This window comes from Aotus nancymaae, unplaced genomic scaffold, assembly GCF_030222135.1.
Source record: "Aotus nancymaae isolate 86718 unplaced genomic scaffold, 86718_ANA_hifiasm-v0.15.2.pri h1tg000006l, whole genome shotgun sequence".
NCBI classification, from domain to species: Eukaryota; Metazoa; Chordata; class Mammalia; order Primates; family Aotidae; genus Aotus; species Aotus nancymaae.
Genome location: NW_026988417.1, coordinates 46,505,120 through 46,528,947, shown reverse-complemented (window position 1 = coordinate 46,528,947; position 23,828 = coordinate 46,505,120). Strand labels below are relative to the sequence as shown.

General features: G+C 38.3%; 1 protein-coding gene and 1 pseudogene across 1 annotated transcript; one reads left to right on the top strand and one right to left on the bottom strand.

Annotated features, from left to right (window-relative positions):
- Positions 1-1,049: 1,049 nt before the first annotated feature.
- Positions 1,050-23,828, bottom strand: NIPAL1 (NIPA like domain containing 1). The gene is made up of 6 exons (XM_012441186.2): positions 23,734-23,828; positions 15,198-15,464; positions 11,026-11,082; positions 8,137-8,227; positions 5,813-5,973; positions 1,050-5,310 (listed from the first exon to the last, which is right to left on the bottom strand). Exons 1-6 carry the CDS (start codon positions 23,777-23,779, stop codon positions 4,700-4,702), a joined length of 1,233 nt encoding a protein of 410 aa, XP_012296609.2. The 5' UTR covers positions 23,780-23,828; the 3' UTR covers positions 1,050-4,699.
- On the top strand, positions 14,446-14,555 carry LOC135271901 (U5 spliceosomal RNA; annotated as a pseudogene).

Genomic DNA, 23,828 nt, shown 5'->3' with positions numbered 1-23,828 from the left:
TAAAGGCAGAGTCTTGCCCTGTCATCCAGGCTGGAGTGCAGTGGCATGATTGTAGCTCACTGCAGCCTACAACTCCTGGACTCAAGGGAATCCAGTTCTGCCTCCTAAGCAGCTGGAACTACAAGCACATGCCACCACACTTGGCTAATGTTTTTAAAATTTTTTGTAGAGACGGGGTCTAGTTTTATGGCCCAGGCCGTTCTCAAACTCCTGGCCTCTAACAATCCTCCCACCTTGGCCTCCCAAAGTGCTGGGATTATAGGCTTGAGCCACTGTACCCAGTCCCTAGTTTTTCAAATTTTTGTGAGGGTGTTGTTCTCAAACAGGAATTCAAACCAAACAGAAAATTTATGACATGATGCGGCTAATCCATGAAGCAAAGGTATAGTTCCACAGAGCCAGAAGAAAACTAGCTGAGGGTTTATAAAGCATGGTACCAAATATATTTATACTAATTACTGTTCTGAGGGGAGATTTTATTATTGACTGCTTTGAGCTTTCGTTCAATTTGAAGGATAAGAGTTTTTGTTCATGTGCTTTTGTTCAAGCTGTTACATGGGAGATGGTCTTTCAGAGAGCCTTCTGAAAACAAATTTCAATTTCAAGGGAAATGAAATAGTAATATTAACATCAGTGCCATTTTTTTTTTCCTTGAAACCCTGAAACATTTTTACTTTTTGAGACAGAGTCTCACTCTGTTGCCCAGGCTGGAGTGCAGTGGTATGATCTCAGCTTACTGCAACTTCCGCCTCCCAGGTTCAAGCAATTCTCCTGCCTCAGCCTCCCAAGTAGCTGGGATTACAGGCACACGCCACCACACCCAGCTAATTTTTTATATTTTTTTGTAGAGACAGGGTTTCACCATGTTGGCCAGGTTTGTTGTGAATTCCTGACCTCAAGTGATCTGCCTGCCTTGGCCTCCGAAAGTGCTGGGATTACAGGCATGAGCCACTGGGCCTGGCCTGAAACTTTCTTTTTAATCTCAAAACAACATGGGAATATTTTTGCCATTACATATGCTTAACTTCTATAAACTAAAAACTTAAAAGCATCATTAAATCACATTTTATTGCAAATGAAAAATATACATTTAAGATTTATACAGTTTCTAAAATGAACAGCATAAACATGCACAAAATAAAATATAAGGCTTCATGAACAGTTTATTCAAAATATTTGAGAACATTTCATATATTCATATATTTTCCACAAAGCTTCATTGGAAGGGGAAAATAGCATTTAGTTCAGTTTTTCCGGTTTTAAGAACAATCTTTGGAATAATTTTGTATTGGTGTTGAGATAGTATGATGAATTCACTTCCACTTGCATTATTTAAAATGAGATAATGTGAAAAATTGAGAGAAGATGAATGTATAAAAATAGGCATTCAATAGTCCTTAAGTCTCTAGTGGCAAGACTGTAAAAATTCAAATGTTGATTCAAAGAAAACTAAATTTTACTAAGTCCCTATTATCAGGCATAATGCCAGATGCTTTCCATGTATTTAATACTTTAAAATATGTGTTAATTTCATTTGTTAAATCTAAAGGGTCTTATGAAAATTGTGCAATTTGAACTTATAATAAATAACCATTGACCTAAGAATAAAATTGTAAGATAAAAATAAAATTTATCATTACAGAAGTAGGAAAATCTTTCCATTTGTCCTGTGTGAGCACAGCTTTGTAATCCTTAATGACACACATGCAGATGTTCATATAATAAATCTTAAGATAGCTACATGATGACAAAGTGTTAAAATATATACATAAACTACCAGTTAAGACTAATAGTCTGACTGTAGGGGTCCAGCATTTTATTCTTCCTTAGTCAATATGTTCATATTTGGGAAAATATTTTTTAGTGTTAGATTTGTAATAACATTTTGGTTTTTTAATGCATGTGCCCATCAGTGACTTTTATGTAGAGTTTTCAAATTTTTCATAGTTTCTCAGCATACTTCAATCATTAAATCTTTCCCAGTCATCCTCCTGGGCATGCATTCATGTCAACACCAGTTCATTTTCCCATGTAACATACACACTGAGCCTTGTGTCTGGGAACATTTGACCTGGTCATAACTTACCAAGGGCAAACACTTTGTAAAAGGGGACACAAAGAAAAGTCTGAAACTTTAATTTACCAGAACAGAGAACCGCCAGAGTCTCAGGTTGGATGTCACAAAAAATGCCATTAATTTCCTCGCCAAGAAGGTGTCCTAGAGAGATCAATAAAGTTCTTAATACTAAAAGAAAAAAAATTTTAATTTCTGCAATTTTCAAATGCAACCTTATCAGAAGACACTTTTTTAGGTCAGGGTCTCTTATCACCCAGGCTGGAATGCAGTGGGACAATCATAGCTTACTGCAGTCTTGAACTCCTGGGCTCCAGTGATCCTTCTGACTCAGCCTCTTGATATTTTTTACATTTTTAAGAGAGATGGGTTCTAGCTTTATTGCTCAGGCTGGTCTCAAACTCCTGGCGACTAGCAATCCCCCTACCTTGGCCTCCCAAAGTGTTGGAATTACAGGCGTGAGCCACTGCCCAGCCAGAAGATACTTTTCCTACAAACTGGTGTTCATAGCTTATATATCTGATATACAAGTAAAGTGAAACAGCAATCAACAGAGTAAACACGTATTTGACCTGAGGTATCAACCTATGGATGTTCCATGGATTATCGATTTTCAAAAATTTAGAATGTGTTAGAATTGCACTCAACACTAAACGATGCTTCTAAAGACTATAATGGCCCATTAGAACCTTGCAGCCATGTCAGGTAGGTTGTCATCCTAAACATCAGTCATAGTTTAACAGACCTGGGGAAATGCTGATCGAATTCTGAATAATAAAGCTTACCATTATGACCTTGAGCAGTCTTGAGCTAGCTTAGAAACAAAAACCAAATCTAATAACATTTAAGGTTAGAGCAGAAAAAAATTCAGTCAACCTGAATTTTTTTTAATGACAATCTTTTTGGTTAGAATTCTTGAGAAAAATAAGATTAGTATAAAAATAAGATAGCCAATTTATTTTCGATAAAATCAATAAGTGACAGTAAATCTGTCCATTACATTAAAGACCACCAAAAATGTTATTCCTTCCATGCATTTGAAATGAGAGAGGAAAATTTTACAAACATTTTAATGTGCAAAAGGTATTTTCCTGCAGTAGCCCCTGAGGTCTTGGTATTTTGCTCGCTAGGAAGTTGACTTTCTATCCTATTAGAATATGCCTATTTTTAACGGTTAGCAACTAATCATAATTTCCTTAATAAGGGTGGAAGTACCAAACTTCAAGAGAGCCATTATGATAATTTGTTCAGATTTTTCACAAAGATTTTTCTAGTTGTTTCCAAACAGTCTGTGGAAAACTCACCCTTTAGGGATCAAACATTTGTGAACAATTGAAGTGTAGGATATAATCCTAAAATAATGTAGCAATCTTTTACAAAAATCTCTATATCAACAAGAAAAAATAACCTTTAGGATAATAGTAAAAGAAAGGGAAAAAAATGAACAGAAGTGACTCCAAAGCTGAATTCACCTGACTTCTGCAGAAACTCCATTTTGTCTTATGTCTTCCAGACTTGAGTTAATTAATGGAAGCTGTGAAAACAATCACATGTGCCTGTGCTTTTGTGAGAAAACTTTCCTTTTTCTGAGGTCTGAAGTATTTTTCTCTTCCTTCGTTCTCCCTCTTTAATTGGTAGTAAACTCCTATGATATGTCAATAAGTTAGAATTCATATACTCTTCATGGGTGTGTGTGTGTGTTGTGTATTCTAGCCCACTAACAAGGCAGGCTTATTTTTTTTAAATTTCTTTTTTCTTAACTGTTTAGCTATCTAGTTTTAGAAGAAGGAAGGTGCAGAAGGGAGAACAAAGCACCCGTGATCTCACTTCTCAGTTTAAACAAATTTTTTAAAAGCAAAAGCCCCTGGCCCTTTTTCTTCTTATTCTTCGAGACAGGGCCTTACTTTTCACCCAGGCTGGATTGCAGTGGCGCAATCTGGGCTCACGGCAGCCCCAACCTCTCAGACTTAAGTGATCCTCCCATCTCAGCCTCCCAAGTGGTCGGGACTACAGGCATGCGCCACCACGCCTGGCTAATTTTTATGTTTTTTTGTAGAGACAGGGTCTTGCCTTGTTGCCCAGGGTGGTCCTGAACTCCTGAGCTCAAGCGATCTGCCTGCCTGCCTCAGCCTCCCAAAGTGCTAGGATTACAGATGTGAACCACCATGCCTGGCCTCTCTTCTCAGTTTTAATAATTTGAAATTATGACTCAACAGAGAATATGGCTGATACTGCATGTATCAGAACACTGCTAATTTTATATTAGTGAATGACTGTGAGTCTAAAAAGAGCCACCAAAGAAATGAAGAGCCACCTGGCAGAGACAAATATATTGTGACCAGAAGAAGGAGATTATTCTGAGACACACATAGCTCTTTAACTTCTTTGATCCTTAGAGATAATTTCAAAGTTTGTAGAAATGAAAAGCAGCAGAAGTCTTCTGGAGGATAATCAATTTGATTTTCAAATTCACGGCCAAAAAGATGGCATTTTTACTTGGCCTCACATCTAAATTAGTTAGAACTGTAAAAATGCTAACTTTCCTAGCAGTTTTTCCAAGAAGCAAGCACTCATTTTCTTCTTCATGTGTCTCATATTGGTTAAAACTCAGTGTTTTCAGAGACTTCAGTCATCAGTTCTGCTAAACAGGGTAACGTCATCATTGTATTCTGGGGCTGAACACTCCAAGTTCTCTAGTAAAACATAATTGTTTTCACTGACATTCAGAGAGACGACTTCTTTCTTAGCAGTAGACGTAAGCTCGCTCCAAGTAATGTCAGTGTTTTTAAAAGCATGTAGAAGGAAGATGCCAATGATAATAGTGAAGAATCCACTCAGGGTCCCAATGATATCTCCAGCTGTCATGCCATACCACTCTTGGAATAAGACAGCAGAGCAAGTCACTACCATGGATGTGAAGAATACATAATAAATGGGTGTCACGAGAGAGGTATTAAAGGTGTCCAGTGCCTTGTTGAGATAGTTAATCTGGGTAGTTACTGAAAGCACAAGTACAGCCAGCAAAACAAAGACCAGGGGATGTTTGTAAACTGGCTTCCATTCTATCAGCTCCTTAATGGCAATTCCCAGGCCTTTGACAGAAGAAACTGAAAACGCTCCAATCAAAGAACAGATTGAAATATAGATCAGTATATTGGTATGTCCTTTCTTGGGAGCCACAATCAAAATCAGCACCAAGGAGATCACAGTTATGATCACAGCGAAGGAAATAAACCCTGTTAGGAAGATAAAATAATTTGACTTCAGAAAATACTCATAGGATTATACCTTTCTGAAATCTTGTTAGTCAAGAGTTTAAGAGCATAGGTATTTTAGAAATAGAAGTGAGATCAAATTTAAAACAACATTCTATTGCATAGTTTTCAACATTTTACAAAGGACTTTCACAAATACTTAAATCTCACCTATGAGCTAAGGCAAATATTATCAGATTAACTTTTTATTTTCAGAGGAAGAAAGTGGCAAAGATTTGATCTTGAATATATGTCTTTTGCCTCTACCATCCCTCCCTCTCCCTTTGGTTGTGTAAAAAGGGAAGCATGAACACAAAAATAAGTTCTGCCATCTTTTCAGGACAAATAGTAATCAAACCTTACTGCGTCTCACAACCCACAACATGGCTTGTAGAAAGCTTATTACAATATTATTACAAATACTATTTGGTGAGGAGAGAAAGTGAAGCAGAATTTGAGTGTTTCTTTAGGTTGAATCACAGACCTGGATCTCTCAATTTCATTTCCATTTCATGCAAAGAAGTGACTTCCTCTTCTTGTGGGGCATGGATAACCATCACAGTTGACCCCAATATACTTAATACGCAGCCTATTTTCCCATGAATGTTCAAGTGCTCATTTAAAAAGTAGGACGATAATATCGCACTGTTGGGAGAGAAAAAAATTAAAGATCACTCTAGTTCAATTACCTTTTGATCCCACGGCAACTCAGAAGTCATACTGGTGGTACAGGCCACCATGTATCCCAGTGAGCTGGCTGGAATATGCTATATGACATGGAAAAACCTAGATTGGTTTGAAACTCAGAACTGACAGGCAATCAAATGTGCTTCATTTTTTTTATATCTAAAGAGCTATAATATCATATATCCCCATAATCTTCCAATGACCTTACAAGAGGTTCTACTCAAGTCATTTTCAATTTTTCCATCTTTTCCTATAAAGCCAAGCAAAACAGAAAATCTTTTATATCTTACTGGCATGATACGTTTAGAATATGTATGCCCATGAATGTTTCAAAGGAAGATATATTCCTAAAGAAAAATTACTCTTCCCAGGGCTAATAATCAGCTAGTTCATATCACTACAATCAAACGGACCAGGGGTGTCCAATGTTTTGGCTTTCCTAGGCCACACATTAAATATACTAACACTGCCAGGCACGGTGGCTCATGCCTGTAATCCCAGCACTTTGGGAGGTTGAGGCGGGCAGATCACCTGAGGTCAGGAGTTTGAGACCAGCCTGACCAACATGGAAAAACACTTCTCTACTAAAAATTGAAAAAAAAAAAAAAAAAAAAACAGGCATGGTGGTGCATGCCTGTAATCCCTTCTACTTGGGGAGGCTGAGGCAGGAGAATTGCTTGAACCCGGGAGGCAGAGGTTGCGGTGAGCCAAGAACACGCCATTGCACTCCAGCCTGGGCAACAAGAGCAAAACTCCATCTCAAAAAGAAAAGAAAGAAAAAAACATACGCTAACACTAATGATAGATGATGAGCTAAAGAAAAAAAAATCTCACATTGTTTTAAGACAGTTTACAAATTTATTTTGGGCCATGTTCAAAGTCATCCTGGGCCACGTGCAGCCAGTGGGCCATGGGTTGGACAAGCTTGATATAGACTTTCAAAATATCAAAATACTTCCTTACCACCTGCTACTGCTCTGATACTTAGACCTATCTGGTACTCCTAATGCTTCAGTTGCTGTGGCCTCAGGAAGCTCCAGAATCACACTACCATGGACACCAGAGTATACCATCTTGCTGCTCCACCAGTGTGCTACTGTGGCTTCTGTGCACCAGCCTTCTTCCTCTAATGCCCTGGCATCCCCATGAAGGCAATTAAGTGCCCATCTGTCCCCAAGATTATGATCAATTACCAGGTACTTTCCTAGCGTTGCCCTCATGTGGCCAGTTATAGGACTGCAGCCTTAGTGAAGACGACTATTACTACTACTGATACTACTGACACGACTATTACTACTACTGATACTTGACTCTTCAATGCATAGCCAAGTGTTCTAAGGGCTTTATGTGTATTCACTCAATTCTCACAACAGTCCTATAAAGAAGGTAAAAAGAATTGAGTAGGCTCAATAATAAGTTTTCTACAAGAGGTTGATAATGAATAGAAAAGAAAAAGATGAGAAGAACAGGCAAAAATGTATATGCTTATTAAACACATTCATTTGGGATCATAATAAAGATAAACTCAGAAGGATTAGATCCACATCCCATGAAATAAGAAAGTTATTCCTGTTTCCAGTACTAAAACTAAGTGTCCAGCAAACAATGCAAGAATTTTAGTGAGAGTTGGAATTTAACCAAAACACCATGCTTTTAAAAGTCCTCTGGTAACTATGGTCATTAACCACTATGGACTCTGGCAATTTGTTCTGATGACAGATTTGAAAAATCTGCTATGCTTCACTGCATTGTTAAAAATGAAGCACACATTTATGTTAGTAGGAAATCAAACTCACTGTGTCTTAGGTTTTTAAAATAATAAGACAGTTGATGTCCTATTTCTACTGTTATTTATTTTATAGTCTTCTCAAGTTATTTTTGTGATTTCAGGCAAGAAAAAGTATTATTCTCACTTTATGAATGAATAAACTGAGGCTAAGTGACTTGTCCAAAGCTTCCCAGGAATGTCAGAAATAATTTGGGTTCTAGACTTTTAGAGCCCAGGTTGGTCTAGATTTGCGTGTTTGCTTTCACATATCCATAGTCGTATGTTTCTTATGGTTTAAGTTTATCTTGGTCTTAAAATACCTCTAGAAGCCAAGTTCCTTATCACTCACATACCTTATGAGAACACTCAGAGCGCCCAGGGGGGTGACCAAGGTGGCAGGTGCAAAAGCATAAGCAGCAAAATTCGCAGCCTCTCCTGCTCCCACTAGAAAGCAAGCAGAGATACTGATATTAAAAATGGGCTCACTTGTTAGAAGAGAAAAACAAATGACTCATGCAAAGCAGTGGACATGTAACCCAAATACATGGGAAGATCTAGCAAAAAAGAATGATGTAACCTGTTTTATAGCAGGTAGGGATAATTGCTATTAAGAGATGCAGACAAACTGTAATACCAGGTGATACAAACTCAATAGTTGCAAAAAGTGGTGACAGGTGAGTACCCATTTTAAATGGCTTTCAACAGAGATTTTTAGCTATTTCAATATTGAAGACATATTTGGTGATGCTGATGAAATCTAGTAGAGGTAGCTTTGTAGTAAGCAGAGAATCATTTCACTTGCTCAAGAATACCTACAGTTTTATAGGTTACCCACAACCATCAAAACTGGCTTGGAATATTAGAATGCTTTAATCTGGTGTGTAGGTAGGGAATAGCCATAGGCCCATAAAGTTAGATATCCCTCTATTGTAAGTGGTCTACAAGCAAGTAACGGTATCTCAGTAGCTTAAGGAGATCCAGGCAGCTGTTTTAAAGTCATGATATGCTTCTGAATGTAATCTTTTTCTCATCAGAGGAACTCTAGACTTGTATGAGATAGCATGCTGTAAATAACTTCTAGAGTGAGAGAAATCCCTTCAAGAGCTGGGCTGTTGTACTGAGGCCAAGTTATTCTCACAAAACACAGCTGGAAACTTGCCCACAGAATGTAGTATTTCACACTGGCAACTACACCAGCAAATGCTTATTGTAGACAGAGAAAAGAACACCAGCATGATTTTTTCTTTGTACCTTTGTCTGGCTGCTATCCTACATCCCCCCAAATCTAGAGGAGTACCCAGCATTAGGAAAACATCATTAAGCAAATCTAAACTTATAGAATAATTAAGACATTGCTCTCATAGAAAGAACCATGGCAAGGCCAGGCACAATAGCTCACCCCTGTAATCCCAGCACTTTGGGAGGCAGAGGGGGTGGATCACTTGAGGTCAGGAGTTCAAGACCAGCCTGGCCAACATGGTGAAACCCCATCTCTACTAAAAATACAAAATTTTTAGTATGATGGGCGTGGTGGCAAGCACCTTTAATCCCAGCTACTTGGGAGGCTGAGGCAGGAGAATCGCTTGAACCCGGGAGGTGGAGGTTGCAGTGAGCTGAGATCATGCCACTGTACTCCAGTCTGGGTGACAAGAGCAAGACTCTTCAAAAAAGAATGAACCATGGCAGTTTTCTTGGAATATTAAGGTTTCCTTGGATACTTTACATTATGTATATTTTTATCTTTATAGATAGCTTTCCAGGAAAACATTGACTTCATGATTAAAGTACTGTATGTATGTCACTTACCTACTCTCTAATGTATGCTTTTCTCTCAATACTGACATAAACTTTTTTACATGGTGAAAATAAAATTGCAAATGTAGTCATATAATATTCTACTTATATTTTCATTGTAAAGTGTGGGTAGAAGGTGAGGAGATGCAAGTAAGAGAGAAAAAGAGAATGATGCAAATATCTATCTGGAATCTTCCCAGACAGCCCTTGTCAATTTTTATTCAAATAAAATGTATGTAAAAGCACCCTAAAAACTGAAGGGGCAGTTGGGTGCGGTGGCTCATGCCTGTAATCATGGCACTTTGGAAGGCTGAGGTGGTCGGATCACCTGAGGTCAGGTGTTCGAGATCAGCCTGGCCAACATGGTGAAACCCCATCTCTACTAAAAATACAAAAATTAGCTGGATGTGGTGGTGTGTGCCTGTAATCCCAGGTACTTGGGAGGTTGAGGCAGGAGAATAACTTGAACCTGGGAGGTAGAGGTTGCAGTGAGCCGAGATCGAGCCATTGCACTCCAGCCTGGGTCACAGAGCAAGACTCCATCTCAAAAACAAAAACAAAAACAAGCCAAAACAAACAAAAAACAACTGAAGGGGCTACACATATTTAAATTATTTGTATTAATCATCCTTTTAGATTCCACCATTTACTAAAGAAAAGGTACCCAGTTCCTTCCCGTAACAGGATCTTACAAATACTGAAATGTGTTGCTTGGTTTGGGGAAATTCAGGGAAGCCTTAAGACTCCTGGCCACAGAGGGAATTTATGATGCCCTTTTTGGGGAGAGCTGTCGATTTGGGATTTAAGAAAGTTCACACGACTTAGGAGGGAGACAGAGTCAGCAAAAGTGGCTGAGGGAGATGAATACTACCTTCTATTTGGACATCACATTAGCATTTAGACAGTGCTTTCAGATCCTCTAAAGTCTCATTTAATCCTCACAGCAGGTCTGGGAGGAAAGAGAGTGCTGACACCCCTCATTTCCTCTCCATTTGTTCAGTACCAAGCAGCCACAGAGGCCTTTCACTTATCTGTGGTGTTGTCCTGGCAAGGAAAATGTATCCGTTCTTGAGAAAATATGTGGCTACAATAGTCACAGGTTCAAATTAGGAGGTGGGAAAATATGAAAGAAAAGCATTTTCTCTGTTGTTATGGTGAAGAATATACAAGAAGTCTGTGCTTAAAATATAATATTTCAAAGGTCAACTTTTTCCCTTGCATTCCAGGACAGTACTGAGAACACAGGGGGTGGGAAATAAGAGTAAAAATTAATTTATTTATATATATTAGTATATATAGGATAATATATTACACCAACACAAAAATTTTTAGACTTAAATTCCATCCTTGTTCCATTCTTGACAGGAAGATTAACTGATTTTGAAAAATTTCATATAATCTATTTACTATCTTACACATAAACAGTATTCTCAGTGTTAAAAACTTACTTGACAGCAATCCTGCCCACCAGAGCCATTCCTTCAGGTAAGAATGTCCACCTTGTCCTAAAATGCAAAAAATAAAAATGAACAAAAATTGGGTTCTATACTGGAGGAAGGTTTGAAGAATTGACTTCTAGAAAATGTACTGGATTATAGTTAGAAAAATTAAGTCAGTAAATCTAAAGTCTTTTAGCTTATTTACTTGGTCATTTCCAAACCTTTTTTTCCCCCAATTTACAATGATTTATTTAACAAATCCCCTAATGGATTAATTGCATTTAGATTTTTTTCCATGTTTCTCCTACAAATAGAATGCTCTCACGAATCTCCCTGCACATACATCTTTGCAACATTGAAGTGATTATTTCTCCAGGATAAATTCCTAGAAGTATAATTGTTGGGTAGGAGAAAATGTGTTTTTTAAAGAGCTTTACATATATTACCAAACTGCCCTCCAGAAAAGTTATGTCAATTTTTTTTAAAAAACTGCAAATTTGATAGTCTTAAAATGATACCTCATTTCAATCTGCATTTTTCTATGTTTGTTGCCCATTTTATTTCTTCTTTTATGAATCAGAAGTTCATTTTTAATTTGGGTTTTTTTCTCCTGATTTTAAAAATAGATTTAGGGGTCCAAGTACAGTTGTGTTACATGAATCTACTGTAAAGTCTGGGTTTTAGTGTATCTGTCACCTGAATAGTGAACATCGTACCCAATAGGTAGTATTTCATCCCTCACCTGCTTCCGGCCTTTTACTCTCCCACCTTTTGGAATCTCCAGTGTCCATTATTCTACTTTGAATGTCCACATGTACCCACTGTTTAACTCCCACTTATAAGTGAAAACATGCAATTTTTGGTTTTCTGTTTCTGAGTCACTGCACTTAGGATATGGCTGCCAATTCTGTCCATGTTGCTGCAAAGGACATTATTTCATTTTTCTAATGGCTAAGTAGTATTCTATGGTGTGTGTCTATAATTATACCACATTTTCTTTATCCAGTCCTCTGCTGATGGGCACTTAGGTTGATTTCATGACGCTTTTGTGAATAGTGGTGTGATAAACATATGAGTGTAGTGTCTTTTTGATAAATGATTTCTTTTCCTTAGATACCCAGGAGTGGGACTGCTGCATTGAAGGGTAGTTCTATTTTTAGTTCTCTGAGAGATCTCTGTATTGTTTTCCATAGTGGTTGTACTAATTTACATCCCCACCAACAGAGTATAAGCATTCCCTTTTCTCTGCATTCTTGCCAACATCTGTTGTTGTTTGACTTTTAATAATAGCTATTCTGACTAGTGTAAGATGGTATCTCATTGTGGTTTTAATTTGCATTTCTCTGGTGATTAGTGATAGTGAATTTTTTAAAATATATTTGTTGGTTAATTGCATGTCTTCTTCTGAAAAATGTCTGTTCATATACTTCACCCACTTTTTCATGGGGTTTTTTTTCTTGTAGAGTTGTCTGAGTTTCTTGTAGATTCTGGATATTAGACCTTTGTCAGATGCTTAGCTTGCAAATAATTTTTCCTATTTTGCAGGCTAGCTTTTTACCCTGTTGATTATTTTTCTTGCTCTGCAGAAGCTTTTTAGTTTAATAAAGTCACATTTGTCTATTTTTGTTTTTGTTGTATTTCCTTTTGAGGACTTAGTCATAAATTCCTTGCCTAGGCCAATGTCCAGAAAGAGTTTTTCCTAGATTTTCTTCTAGGGTTTTTATAGTTTCAGGCTTTACATTTAAGTCTTTAATTCGTCTTAAGTAGATTTTTGTGTATGGTCAGAGATAAGGTCCAGTTTCATTCTTCTATATATGGTTCTACAATTTTCCTTGCACCATTTATTGAATAGGGTAGGCTTTCCCTAGTGTATGTTATTTTCAACTTTGTCAAAGATCAGTTGGTTGTAGGTATGTGGCTTTATTTCTAGGTTCTCTATTCTGTTCCACTGATCTATGTGTATATTTTATACCAGAACCATGCTGTTTTGGTTATGATAGCTTTGTAGTATAATTTGAAGATACTATGATACCTCCAGCTTTGCCCTTTTTAATTAGGATTGCTTAAAACTTTCTATATTATGTTGCCATGTCACCTTTGTTTTTCCACAAAAGGTAAGTTTTTCTTAATTTGTGGGAAATTTTATTTAATCATCAAGTTCACTGTATTTATGTCAGTCAGAGGTGTGGACATAAATACTTCATTTTCACTATGGTTAAAATTACAAACAGAAAATATAAACAGTAAATTACATTGGCACTAATGAGGACTGTAAAGGAAAGAAGATGGTTGACATAGAGCTTTTGAGATTTTGGATTAGTCAATGAGAGAATAACAAGCATTGGGCAGATACACTCTGCTGATTCTCTACCTGGCATGCTGAAATCAAGTTTCTATCTAGTTTACTGAAAAAGACAAATGCTTTCAAGCTATTCAAAAAGTTATCTTCCTAATACTCTAATCTGTGACTTTATGTCATTATATTTACTACAGAAAATGGAGTTTTCTTATCAATTTTAATATACTGAGCTCTCTGAATTTGACCTAATTGATTTTGTTATAAACAGGATATATAAGCTATGAAGATTATTTTGCAAAGTAGTTAGCTGTGCTTATTTAGGATTTTCTCCTTAAGAAATTTGCAAATAACTAAGTTGGAATTCTGTTACAACACTAGACCTGACTATTGTCTAGTTGGTATCTCTTTGGGCACAAGTGAAACAATATTTACTTATGTGTATTTCTTGGTCATTTGCATTTCTTATTTTGTTAGTTTCTCATTTATATGCTATGTCTATTTTCTGTTAGGGTACTAATCTTTTTCTTATTGACTGCAGTCACTTTTTATATATTATGAAACTTAACTATTTTGTCACATATTTCATCATATTCCCCTCAATATATCATTTGCTTTTCAGTTTCAGTTAAAGTGTTTCCATATAGAATGTTTGCCAATCTAGATACTTTCTTCCTTTATATAAAATAAATTCTTCCTTTATTTTTATGCTTAGAAAAACCTTCTTTTAAGTTTTCTTTTAATAATTATTTCATTTTTAAATTAAACTCTAACCTATCTGGAATGTATTTTGCTGAATGGTATGAAGTAGAACTTCCATGTTTTTCTCCTCTAATTTTTCCCGATTGTCTCAATACTTTGAATGATTTATCCTTTCTCTACAGTTTTGAAATGCCACTTTTTAAAATAACAAATTCAGTTGTTATATATACTTGGGTCTGTTATAAGTTTTAAATTATTGTTGATTTTGTCTGCTTTAATGGCAGTATCAAATTGTTTTAATAGAGCATATAGTATGTTTTCTTTTCTGATAATACAAATATCATCTCATGGTACTCTTTTATAAACTTGCTTGTGTAATTGGTAGTCATTGGTTTTTTTCTGTATGGATGTTAGAAAAACACTTAGGTCTTACTCTGGTTTCTCTTCCGATCCCATAAATCTTTCACCTTTTACTAAAGATTTCCATGGAGAAAAATACTTAGGTCTTTATTATTCTTGAAGAAAATGAAAACTCATGGTTAATGAAGGGATAGTCAGGCAGACCTTCTCAGCATCTTAAGTGTCACTATAAATAGCAGCCTAATTCTATTGTTATCCATTTATTGATTTAATAAATGTCTGTTAGGGGCCAAACACTGCTAGGGAAGGTTTCTGTTTTTGAGAATCTACTATCAATAAGCAAGTAAACCTATCAGCAACAATAAAGAATACATGTACAACTAAAAATTATCCTAGGTATGGTGAGAGAAACTATTAGTGCAGTGACAGAGAATAACGGGGTGGGGTGGGGAGACCTACTGTGAGAGGATGGTCAAGGAAGGCCTTTCTGGGATGATGCTACTCACACTGAAGTCTGAAGGATGAGTCAGCTGAATGAAGGGCAGGGAGAAGAGTTCCAGGTAATGCGAAAAGACCTTGGGATTGGAAAGAACCAGACCTATTCCAGGAACAAGAGAAAAGTAGGTGAGGAGGAGAAAAGCAGAAGAGGAAGTTGTAAAGGGGGCAGAGATCAGAGACTGGAAGACACAGCCAACTCCATCAAGAAGACAGGGACTAAGACAAACAGAGGCAGTGAGTTATTATTACTGTAGCATTGTGGCCTTACAACAGGATGATTTCTGCAGTTAGAAACCTGAATTCACTAGTTGCATGTGTTTCTTACCAGCTCTAGTAACGCCCTTGCTGGCCAGTTGCAAGAGGCCCTTCTTTTTCAATATGAAGCTGGAGCCAATAAAAATACTGGAGCTTACTGCCAGTACCAACCCCATATAAAGACTGTATTTGTTTTCTATGTTTGCTGAAATGCTGAAGTTGGTTATGCTGGAATTCAGGTCCATGTAGAGCATAGGAGAAGCCAGCAGCTGTGACACATTCGTGATCTCACACCAAGCCTGGGAGGAGTTTGGACAGACCAGAGACAGCACATATCCTGGACAAAAGGAGAGAAGAAAACATCAGGAATGAAAGGGAGAGGTATTAATGCTTGCTGGTTTTCTGCAGGGGACAGAGCCTTGAGTGGATGGTACTGAAACATTTTACTACATGCAGGGAAGTCCCTAACAGGTGGCCCACAGGCCTAGACATTGTTAATTTGGCTAGCATCGGTTTTTAAAAATGATTTTAAAGTGTTTAGCTGTCATCATTTAAAAAAGAACAATTTCGCGTGAAAGTCTGGATTCCTCCTATAAATTCGATCTGGCAAACCTTGTGTCTTTATTCTGGTGAATCAGCAACTTGATGGAGCAGCAAATAACTGTTCTGACCTGGCTGGTGCTCAACAGTTCATCACAGCCTGTCACATCCACTTCACTCTGCATTATCAGCCTGGCTACTGGAAAGCAGGGCTTGTGAGACCTGAACATAGGGAGAAGGCATAGCAACCTCAGTCTAGGAATCACACTGCAAGAAATCTGTTGGCTGGGTGTGGTAGCTCACAGCTATAATCCCAGCATTTTGGGAGGCCAAGGCGGGATGATTGCTTGATTCTAGTTTGAGAGCAGCCTGGGCAACAAGGTGAAACCCTGTCTCCATAAAAAAATTGAAAAATTAACTGGGCATGGTGGTGCACGTCTGTTGTCCCAGCTACTAGGGAGGCTGGGGTGGGAGGATTGCTTGAGCTCAGGAGAATGAGGCTGCAGTGAGCTGTGATCGCACCACTGCACTCCAGCCTAGGTGACCGAGCAAGACCCTATATCAAAAAAGGAAAAAAGGAAAAAGAAATTGGCTGGACATGTTATCTTATGCCTGTAATCCCAGCACTTTGGGAGGCCAAGGCAGATGGATCACTTGAGGTCAGGAGTTCAAGACCAGCCTGTCCAACATGGTGAGACCCCATCTCTACTGAAAATACAAAAATTAACGGAGCATGGGCATGATGGTGTTCATCTGTAGTTCCAGCTACTCTGGAGGCTGAAGCAGGAGAATCACTTGAATCTGGGAGGTGGTTGCAGTGAACTGAGATCACACCACTGCACTCCAGCCTCGGTGAGAGAACGAGACTCTTGTCTAAAAAAAAAAAAAAAAAAGAAAGAAAGAAAAAAGAAATCTGTCTAACTCATTTGTAGGGTATGTGTCATTTGGTGGGTGTGAAGAATTATATATTTGAGAAAACACGTTTTAAAAGTGGGTTTAGTTTTCTGTACCACTTTCCCTGATTTTTCAGGTTTATTAATTCACTTTCTCCTAAAGAAAATAGAATCTAATAAAAAAATGAATTAAATATCATTAGGCTTTTTAAAGGATAAGATTCAAAGAAGCATGTAAATCCCCTGAACCAGATGCATTATTATAAACATCCTGGAATTTTTAGGCTAAACACTAAAACACAAAATAAAAACGTTTTACTATGTTATTAATGAAAACTATGTAAGAAATTTTTTATAATCAGATACAATTTTGGAATTCAATTTTTAGAAAAGGTTTACATTTCAAAAATCTTAAGAAGGCATATAAGCAACAAAAGACAGTTTGATCAAATGATGTCTTAGTAGCAAGACTTCCATAAGTGGACCTATGCACCTCTGGCAAAGCTTCATGCAGCCACCTGAATTTTACCACATTCAAAGTTAAGAAACACCCACGAAGTTCAGGTCTGGAAAATAATAAAATAACATAATTCAAGGTTTTCATGAATTTTATTTCATTTATCTCTGTAATTTGAAAATGACCCAACTTTGTTTCAGAAATCCAGAATAGTTGGACATGGTGGCTCACCCCTGTAATCTCAGCACTTAGGGAGGCAGAGGCTGGAGGATCCCTTGAACCCTGGAGTTTAAGACCAGCCTGTGCAATATAGTGAGACTTCCATAAAAAGGAAAAAACAAAACAAAGAAATAGAACTCCAGAATAAACTCAAAGTCAGAACAAAATATTCTAAGGACAATTATATTACTTCAGGGTATTCTATAATACTAGAGAATTTTCAGGTTGACTGTTTTAATAAGAACTGTTGCAAATTTTCTTTTCTTTTTTTCTGAGACAGGGTCTCACTCTGTCACCCAGGCTGTAGTGCAGTGGTGCCATCATGGCTCAGACCTCCTGGGTTTAAATAATCCTCCCACCTCAGCCTCCCAAGTAGATGGAACCATAGGCATGTGCCACCATGCCCAGCTAATTTTTTAAATTTTTTGTAGAGATGGGGTCTCACTATGTTGGCCAGGCTGATGTTGCAAATTTTCAAACAAGCCGGACCTTAGCAATCTTGTTCCAAACAATGTTTATCTCATCTAAGCCTCAAGAAGGGAAAGTGATTAAGTATATTTTTGAAAGAATTTTGATTACATTCATTCCTGAGAAAACACTGAACCTGACTTACTAGTAAATTCCATGGCTGCATTCATGCAATTTACTATGTAGTTAACATAACCATTCCAAAACTTCGTCTCTGAAATCAGTGTGGGTGGATCTCATTCCAGTGAAACAATATTCCTTCTAAGCTGTTGACATAGCAAAATGGTTCTGACATTGTAGCGGGTGTGGGAGCAGAGGGTGATAAGGGAGAGCAAATGATCACTGTTGGATTTTGCAAGTTCGCTTTGTAATTGACAGGTATGAATGCTCCAAGTTTTATGGCAGGAAAAATAATAAAAATCTTGTCTGGTTACTGACCTTAGAACTTAAATTGTTTTATGCTTTGGGAACATGTTAGGGAGAGAGGTTGTGGCAGATATGACTGAAAGAGGAAAGAAAGGATGGGTTAGTGAGTGTGGAGTGACTTACGGGAGAAGGGGAGAGATGAGTAATGGAGGGTGTGTGGGTAGGGAATTTGGAGTGTTTTAAAGGAATCAAAGCTATCTCAAGTCACAGTTGGCTTCTCAAGATTCAAGTAAGCACAGTAATTTTCCAGGGAGTTTAATCTAGACTTTATCCCACAGAAAGAGAACATTTACTACACTCATTATTTTTCAATTTAATAGACACTATCAATAGTCCTTTAAAGTGACTATACCAGTGGATACTCTTGCTAGCCAGGAACATGTCTTTCTTCTTTGATGTTATTTTTCTAAATAGAGTAATGAATATTTAGGAAATATATGTTATATATATATTTATATAAATATATATGTTATATGTTATATATATTATATATTTCTTAAATTGGCTGGTTGATACATTGGTGTATATATATAGATATCATTATATATGTAGATATATACACCAATGTATCTATATATATACACGCCAATGTGTGTATATATATATCTCTATATACATACCATATGGTGTGTGTATATATATACACACACACACACACACACACCAATGTGTATATATGTATACACACCAATGTATCAACCAGCCAATTTAAGAAATAAAACATCACCCCTCAGAGTTAACAACTATCCTGATTTTCTCTTTAACATTCTTTTGCTTAAAACAATGATTTTTTCCATATATCTTTAATGTTTTGCCTCTTTTTGTACCTATGAAAATGTAATGATAAAGTATTTCTTTGGTGACTTGCTTGTTTTTGAGTTTCATCAAAACATGATGCATGCGGCTGCAGGGTTTGTTTTCCCCCCACTGTTCTAGAGAATTCCACTGTATAACTATTACTCAACTAATTTTTCTCTTTTATACTTGGTTGATAGTTAAGTAGTATTCCTAATGTTCTTATATTATGTTGAACTATGTGAAATTGATGATAACTGAAAAATTTCAACCCCATGACAAGTAGTTTCATATGGTTCAACCTAATACTTATCTTCTATGTACAGGTGTAATAGTTTACATACATATACCTTTAAAATTTAAAAATGAAGATCTATTATCTATAATCATGGGCAAGTTGAGTAATGGCTCTTGGTTTCAGTTTCCTCGTCGGTAAAATAAGGGACTTTGTCTCAATGATTTTAAAGTTTAATCATAACCTGTCTTTGTTCTCAGAATTACTTACAATACTGGTATCTCATGAATGTTCTTGATGGGCCAGTTCTGAACTCACAGGCACTGTGAGATAGGAGACATTTTAAAGAAACTGATGCCAATATATTAAGTGACACTGACCAAAGTTATGTAACTGCTAAAACCAGGACCAAGTAACCCAATTCCCAGCCAGCATTCTATTTCAGAAAACTATATAAGAAAAGCCAGTTGAAATATATCGTTAATGTTTATATAAGGATGAAATGCTTTAAATAATTTGTCAACTATTTGCCTATAGAGAATAATAATATAAATTTAAATAATAATCTAAATTGTCCAGTTTATTACCTGGAAGAGAAATCTGGTTTTAAGAAAGTGATTGCATAGAATTACATTTTCAATCACCGCAAGATATTTCCAGTTGAGGGGGTCTCACCATCTATTCTACTGTGATAGTTTAGATTATTATTCATTCAGTATTCAGACCCTCACCCTTCCCAGTGTGGGCAAAGGTGCTTCACCTGATGTTGGGCTGGAAGTAATTTGGTGGCCAATGGGATGTCAGCAGAGGTGAAATGAAGCTTTATTTCAAAAATGCTTATGTGGTTGGGTTTACTCATTTGTATCTCTGTAATTCCCTGAGGAACTGCTGTCCCTTCAGCCTCAGGACCCAAATGAAGACATGTGGAGCAGATGTGACCTCATCCCACACAAAGGAGCCAAACCCAGGTGGACGTGTAGCTTGAAGCAGAGATACATAGGTGAGCCCCATCTAGATCAGTCAACCTTCAGCTGACCTAGAAACCTAAGCGAGAATATATGATATATTGGCCTGTTCTTAGTAGCAGAGGAATAACTGAATGAAATATCTTTATGTCTGTTACAATTTATTCTCCAAACACTGACCAGTAGGAACCAGGTTACATCACTCCCTGGCTTAATCCTCCCTGTCCCCTGTCATGCTTTTTCATCTCAACTTATAAAAAAACCTCAATCCTGACTAACTTTGAACTTTTAAAACTTTCCATGCTCTGAAACTGGCTTGTTTCTGACATCATATTGCATTACTCTCCCTCTCACCCCTCTCCGAAATACTAATTTTCTTTTCTTCATTCAACAAATATGTATTGTGTACTACCTGTGTCACCCCAGGCAACCTGGCTGATGGCAGTTTCTTCAGCCCTTCAGGGTTTCTGCTTTTAGACGTAGCAGAAAGGCTCTTTTGTTTAATCCTGTTTGAAAAAATATATTCCTTGATGCTGCTTTTACTACTTGCCATGGCATTCTTAACATATGTGTAGTTATTTGTTTGTTTATCCTATCTGCCCTCACTGGAATATAACAGTCTCCAGCTGTCTAACCTCATTCCCTACTATTGCCTTTTCTTCTGTTCCTTTTATAGAATAAGTTCCTTCTCACCTTAAGCTTTTAAAAAAGCAGCCTTCCTTTTTTACAGAGTGCTTCCTTTTTTACTTCCACTTTTAGAGTGCTGGCTGGCATAGCTAGCTTCTTCTCATTTAAGTGAGAGGACTGAGCAACTCAGAGAGGCCTTTCCTGCCTTCCCAATCTCAAGGAACCTCTTAGTCAATTTCCATCACATCACCCTATTTAATGGTCCCAATCAAATAGACGATCTCATACTTCATTACAGCTTTATAACAGCCTTCATGCATGTTTGAATTTGTTTCTTTTAAAGATAATTTTGGATTAGAGACCCTTTTGAAGCATCTATAGCTTTAAAAGTCAAAACCAATGCCAGGTGGGTGGCTCATGCCTGTAAACCCAGCACTTTGGGAGGCCAAGGTGGGAGGATCACTTGAGGTCAGGAGTTCAAGACCAGTCTGGTCAACACAGTGAAACCCCTTCTCTATTAAAAATAAAAAAATTAGCTGGGCATGGTGGTGCATGCCTGTAGTCCCAGCTACTCAGGAGAGTGAGGCAGGAAAATCGCTTGAACCCGGGAGGTGGAGGTTGGAGTGAGCCGAGATTGCGCCACTGCACTACCATCCTGGGCGATGGAGCGGGACTCCACTTCAAAAAAAGAAAATTTCAAAATCAAAGTATGAAATTAACTTTTTCTTTGTGGAAGTTCAACTGGAATGCTCTATCTTCAGATCTCATGTCTGACTCCTTGTCATTTGGGTCTCAGCTTTAATATCACTTTCTTTAGGGGTTTTTATTGAATACCCAATCTAAACCTCCCTACACTCTCAATACATTACTGCTATTATAATGACCTTTTAAATTACTTTGTTTCTTGCATAGTAGCTGCCATTTGAACAGTAAGGTGCATGAGAGTAAAACCTAGTCCTAACGTCTAGGTCCAGACTGTCTTGCAAATCCCTCTATCCTAGCACCTATCCTAGTGCTTGGCATATGGGACTCTTGTTATTTGAATGAACAAGTGAAAAATTGAATCTGTTTACTCCACATCAAGCTCTGAGTGGTGTACTTCATTTGTAATCCCACCTGCACCTACTCTTCACAACTGTAAACTGGAGGGATGAGCCCCAATTTATAGACAGGCTCAAGGCTCAAGGAAGCTAAGTTACAGCTCAGACTGTCTGATGCCAAAGCCTAATCTCTTCCCACTACTAATAAAGTACATTCAGATTTCTAAGTCTTTTCCCACCAGCTTTCCCCACAATTAATTACCATGGTTAATCACAGGTGTTAAGCCTGGAGCTTAAACGTTTCTTGTTGGAACTAAATGCATGAGCAAAGCAGGAAAAACACCCGGAAGCTCAAACAAGTGGGTATAATTCATACACCCTTCTTACTTACAGATCCTTGGGTAAACAAAGGTGGGTGTGTTAGTAACCGTCTGATTTGCTGGTTTAGAAAATATTTAGAAAAAGGGCACACAACCTGACTCTCTAGGAAATAATTCTAGATTCAGCTGGCTTAAAAATTTTTTTTTAATAGTTTGTGATTTGTTAAGGCACTTTCTTTCTTTTTTTGAGAAAAAAGAGACAAGGAAATAATTCTAGATCCAGCTGCCTTTAAAATTTTTTTAAATAGTTTGTGAGTTTTTCAGGCACTTTTGCTCTTTTTGAGAAAAAAAGACTAGAAAATAATTCTAGATCCAGCTGCCTAACATTTTAAAAAAATAGTTTATTACTTGTTCAGGCATTTCTCTTTTTTTTTGGTGTCCCTTCACTTCCTTGTTGGCATAGTTTTGACGAACTCACATGTCAAAAAGGAATAACCTGGAAGAGCCTCTCCCCATCAAGGAATAAGCTGGAAGAGCCAAGAGGAGAGGAAACCAGGGAAGTTTTGAGCACCTTTGCAAAGATGTGTACATATATACATATCTATATATGTAAGAGGACTATTTATATGTATGTGTGTCTTACCATGCCATTCACTGCCTCCCTTTCCCTTTACCGCATTACTAGGTAAATTAAAAAGCTGCTTTCCCCTTGGCGCGGTGAAAACCAACATTTCAATGGATCTACACCCTTCTGGTCGCTCCCTCTACCCGCTTCCTTACTTTCATCGGGGCCTTCTGTATGGAGAATGCAGAAAGCCCACCAGTGTTGTGAACTGGTGAGGTTTCTGCAGTTGACAGCTGAAGGGCAAGGAGCCTCGCCCAGAGATTTCACAGGGCTCAGGCGGGAGCTGAGATCCCATCCCAGGAAGCAGTGAGAAGAGCCTGCCAACGAAAGCTCCCGGTTCCTGGTTTCCTCTCCAGTAGGGCTCTCGCCTTAAGCAGCCAAAGAGTGACTGCACAGCGAGTCAGACTGGCTCGTGGGGTTGGAGACGTTGTCACCTCCAACGAAGAGGAGAGATGTGGACGGCCCAGACTTGCCCAGCGCCTACCCCCGCGGCCCTGCGCGCCCGACCTCTCGCGGGGCTCGATTCCCGGGAGCCAGCGCAGGACGCAGCGCAGGACTCCCACGTCCCCCTACCCCCGAGGCAGACACGCCCTCTGCCCACCGGGTGACTTCGGCAGCGGACTCTGGAAGTGAGCCTGAGTCAGAGGAAAGGTCCTTCTCAGAGGGACTCGGGATTCTTCCCATAGCATCCCGAGTTTCCCCGTCCCACACGCAGCACGCTGTACTTTACACTGGTCGGCCTAGGGAACCAAGTGGGAGTCCCATCTGCTTTATTCCACTCAGGTTTTCCAGCACAGCCCGAATCGCCTACGCACCCGTAAATAAGTGTTGAACGCCTGGCTGGACGGCCGACTGACTGACTGAATGACTGAGTGAACGACTACGTTCAGAGTCGGTACATCCCCCCTTTCCAGTCTCTGCAAGTCTCCGGGGCCCGCCCACCCGGTCTCTTCGCCACCCAGATGCCAGGTCCCTCGGCTCAGGGCAGACACAAACCTTCTCGGCAGGGCTCTCCGGGCGGCAGCCTCACCTGTGCCCCCATGGCCCCGGGACGGGGGTTCCCGAACGCGGGCGCTGGCTCCTCACCTGGG